This window comes from Cornus florida, unplaced genomic scaffold (genome assembly GCF_030987335.1).
Source record: "Cornus florida cultivar Cherokee Brave unplaced genomic scaffold, ASM3098733v1 CherokeeBrave_3.0.0_Hap2_Chr09, whole genome shotgun sequence".
NCBI lineage: Eukaryota > Viridiplantae > Streptophyta > Magnoliopsida > Cornales > Cornaceae > Cornus > Cornus florida.
In genome coordinates this window covers 65,954,204-65,958,080 of record NW_026775579.1, presented here as the reverse complement: position 1 = coordinate 65,958,080, position 3,877 = coordinate 65,954,204, and the positions used below count along the sequence as shown (strand labels likewise).

The 3,877-nt window shown below is 32.8% G+C and overlaps 1 protein-coding gene across 1 annotated transcript; it reads left to right on the top strand.

Moving 5' to 3' along the window:
* Positions 1-754: 754 nt before the first annotated feature.
* On the top strand, positions 755-2,850 carry LOC132272739 (uncharacterized). The gene is made up of 6 exons (XM_059773833.1): positions 755-1,054; positions 1,149-1,377; positions 1,449-1,511; positions 1,650-1,838; positions 2,072-2,439; positions 2,551-2,850. The coding sequence occupies exons 1-6, from the start codon at positions 755-757 to the stop codon at positions 2,848-2,850; spliced, it is 1,449 nt and encodes a 482-aa protein (XP_059629816.1).
* Positions 2,851-3,877: the final 1,027 nt, after the last annotated feature.

The following is a 3,877-nucleotide window of genomic DNA, read 5'->3' as shown; positions in this document are numbered from 1 at the left end:
TTATCTTTATATCCTAAATGCTTGTTTATCTTTTAGCACCAAGTACCATATTTTCCTGTATCAGTCCAAGTATTGTATAGTTGAACATATTTAAGATTATCGATCACCTTCAAGAAAATGTTCCAAGTTCACTCTAGACACCAGTAAACAACCATTTCTATGAAAAATTAAAAAGATTTCATAACTTACAACCAAAACTCAAAAGCCTAAATTGGCACAAATTTAAGCATAACGCGTTGTTTCTCTACCTTCCTCTCTAAAGCCTTGTTAGCGTCAACCAAGAGCTTTTCCTATTAGTACACAATGTAAATTGGGTGTGCTTTAGACCAAAGAAGATTAGAGAAGTAACATATGTTATTTAGTCATGAAAATAATTATTAGATAATAATAATTAGACATGAAAATTCTTTAGCATATATAATTGTTGTCTTTTATAATTGTTGTCATTGGTCATTATTCATCAATTTTGATTGCTTTCAATTTTTTTTTGGTTATTAATATATCATTTTGCATTTTACAATTTTAAATGGAGAGACAACGAAATGAGATACGAAAATTTCATTTAATGTGGGAACAAAGACGACGTAAAATTGCAACTCTAGTCATTACCATTGCCGTGTATTGGTTCATGCGTCGAAAACGTAGAAACTATATAGATAAACCTATTACACAACCAGAAATTGAAAGGCAAATAACACGGGATAAACTAATGAACAAGCTTAGGGTAAGTGTGAAATGTCGTAACATTACTCGTATGGGACCAGAAGCTTTTCAAAATTTCTGTGAACTGTTTATGAGAGATGGTGGTCTTCGACCCATAAGACATGCAAGTATTGAAGAACAAGTTGCTAAGTTTCTTCACATTATATCACACAATGTGAGGAATCGGACAATGTCATTTTTCTTTTGTCGCTCTGGCGAAACCATAAGCCGTCATTTTCATAGTGTGTTAAAAGTAATAATATCCTTGGAAGGACAGTTCCTCAAGCAACCTAATGGATTGGACGTCCTCCCAGAAATACTCAATAACGATAGGTTTCATCCATATTTTAAGGTAAACGTGATTATTACTTATACCCTTCAATACTTCAATTTTTCTTTTCTCACCAATTATTACATGTAAATTTTTATATAATAATTTATCTCAGAATTGCATTGGGGCAATTGATGGAACACACGTTCATGTGAGAGTATCTAACGAAGATGCACCAAGATATCGTGGTAAAAAGAATTATCCAACAATAAATGTGTTAGCTGTTTGTTCATTTGACATGAAGTTCACCTATGTCTTACCTGGATGGGAAGGTACCGCTTCAAACTCAAGAGTTTTGGCTAGTGCACTAGAAAGAAATGGAGATAAATTAAAACTTCCTCAAGGTAAATTTTGTTAATATTAACTAAAAAATTATTAATATGAAGCCAATATTAATTATTATTGTTCTTAATAGGGAAATATTATCTTGTTGATGCGGGATACCTATTGAAGACTGGACTTATTACGCCTTATAGAGGTGTGTGTTACCATTTAAAAGAATGGTCCTCACGCCGACCGTAGAATCCTCGAGAGTTATTCAACCTTTGGCATGCATCACTACGCAATGTTATTGAGAGAATTTTTGGTGTGTTGAAGAAACGATTTCCTATCATAGGAAGCAGTACTGAACCAACACATGATGTTAATACTCAAGTTGATATTATTTTAATGGGCATGGATCCTAATGAAAGCCTTATTAATGAAGTAGACCGAGAGCTGTTGAATGAAACTCGAAATGAAAAGGCTGGTCCAGTTGAGAGAAGTGAAGATCATAGTTTGGAGGAATACTTGAGAGATTCAATAAGTTCCCATATGTGGCATGACTATGTAGCTAATCAAATGTGATATTTCATATGTTTATTTTCTTGAAAAAAAACTTAACGTCTTTTATGTTAGAGTGCTTGTTTTGATTTGGAGATGTAGAATGCTAATAACTTGTTATAAACTCCTACCTTGTATACATTTTTTTTTTATCTATCTTTAATTGAATCTTTATTTTTTTGTCTCTTTCTTTGTATTATACTTGTTATTATGTAGACATAAGAATGAGTAAAGAATCAAGCAAAAGTGGTGTGTCGAAGAAGGATAGATTGGATTGGAATGCACAAATGGATGATATATTTGTGGATGCATTACATAATCAATATCTCAAGGGAAATATGCTTGATGGGACATTCACAACAAGAGCTTATCATGAAATTGTTGAAGAATTGAAACAAAAACTCGGAATTGATATCAACAAAGATAAAGTGAAGAATCGATTGAAAACAACCAAGACTCGTTTTAACGAGTGTTTTAACTTGTTCAAAAATGATTTGAGTGGGTTTGCTTGGAGTCAAGAAACAAAAATGTGGAGCACTGAACCAAAAGTTTGGGCTGATTTGATTGCAGTTGGTTTTCTAATTGTGATTATTATTATTATTATTTTACTTTTAAGAGATACATTATTTATTTATTTATTCATTTTGAAATAATGATAATATATATATATATTCTCTTTTATGTTTTGGCAATAGGCAAAACCAGCAGCTGAGAAATGGAAGACTGCTACGATTTTCAATTATGATAAGTTGCTGGATTTATTTGCCAAGGATAGGGCAATGGGGTTTAATGCCCTAACTGCTAAGGAGATGATGGATAAATGGGCAGTAAATGATAAGGAGAATAATAATGAATCAGTAGCAAGTGCTAGTGAGAGGAGCAATGAATGGGTGCCAACTCATAATGATGATCTTGTGGATAGCATTTATGGTATTGATCACTTGGTGTCACGGAATGAAGCAAGTTTGGATAATACGGGTTTTTTTGGATATTGAGTTTGAAAATATGAATATGATGTCTCCTGAAACACCTTCAAGTGTACCTTCCCATTCCACTTCTTCTTCTTCAAAAAAAAAAAAAAAAAAAAAAGGGGGAAATCTTTGACTGTTGATCAAGATAATGAAATGATTGGAATAGTGAGAGGTGTTGCTGAATCTCTTAAAGAGGGAAATGATCTTTAGAAAACATTCAACAATCTTTATGAGAAGTGCAACCAAATGGGAAAATGTGAAGAAGAAATCTTTAAGAAGTTGGTAGCAATTGGAATAGAGGAGCATGCAATTGTTAAAGCTTTCATTTTTTGACTAAGCATAACCATCCTGATAGAATGACACAATTTCTTGGTTGTCCATTTAATCATCGCAAACAACTCTTGGAGGAATTGATGTCCGATGATTCTAGACGTTAACTATAGTTTTAGTTATATTATCTTTTGGGGATGTCTTTTGGTGGAACTTTCTACTATTTCTATGTTTGGTTATATTATGTTTCTCTTTCGCTATGAAACTTTTGGGATATTAACTTTGAGACCATATGTTTGTTTTATTTTAATGAGACATTATAATGCGTTATCTACTTTGGAATGCTTGATACAGGTTATTTTATTTTTTTGTCTGCTTGTTATCTATTATGGAATGCTTGATATGGGTTATTTTATTTTTTTTCACTACCGGTGTCTCTGTTATGTGGTGGAAGCATTTTGTGAGTTTCATTCTGGTGGCTATGTGGTTGTGTTCCTTCTACTGCTGTGTTGCTTGATGGGAAAAAGGATGAGATTCTTGTAGTTCCAAGTTTGCAATGTGTTTTTTTCTTTAGGAAGTTTGTCTGAATGTGTTGTTTGATGGGAAAAGGGATAAGATTCTTGTAGTTCCAAGTAAAAATAATACTTCTAATTCTGTTTATTTTGTACCAGTAGATGATGTATACATATCTTCTTCTGTTACTTCGTTTCCCGTTTTGCATACCGATCACAATATGTGGATATTATCTAGGAGCAGGAGACTTTGTCTTCTGTCCTATGCT

What these genes read in the sequence shown, in the direction of transcription:
- LOC132272739 (XM_059773833.1), top strand. Translation starts at nt 755, where the DNA reads ATGGGACCAGAAGCTTTTCAAAATTTCTGTGAACTGTTTATGAGAGAT. An exon ending in ATACTTGAGAGATTCAATAA is followed by an intron (nt 1,839 to 2,071) that starts GTTCCCATATGT and finishes GTTATTATGTAG; the next exon opens with ACATAAGAATGAGTAAAGAA. An exon ending in TTGCAGTTGGTTTTCTAATT is followed by an intron (nt 2,440 to 2,550) that starts GTGATTATTATT and finishes TTTTGGCAATAG; the next exon opens with GCAAAACCAGCAGCTGAGAA.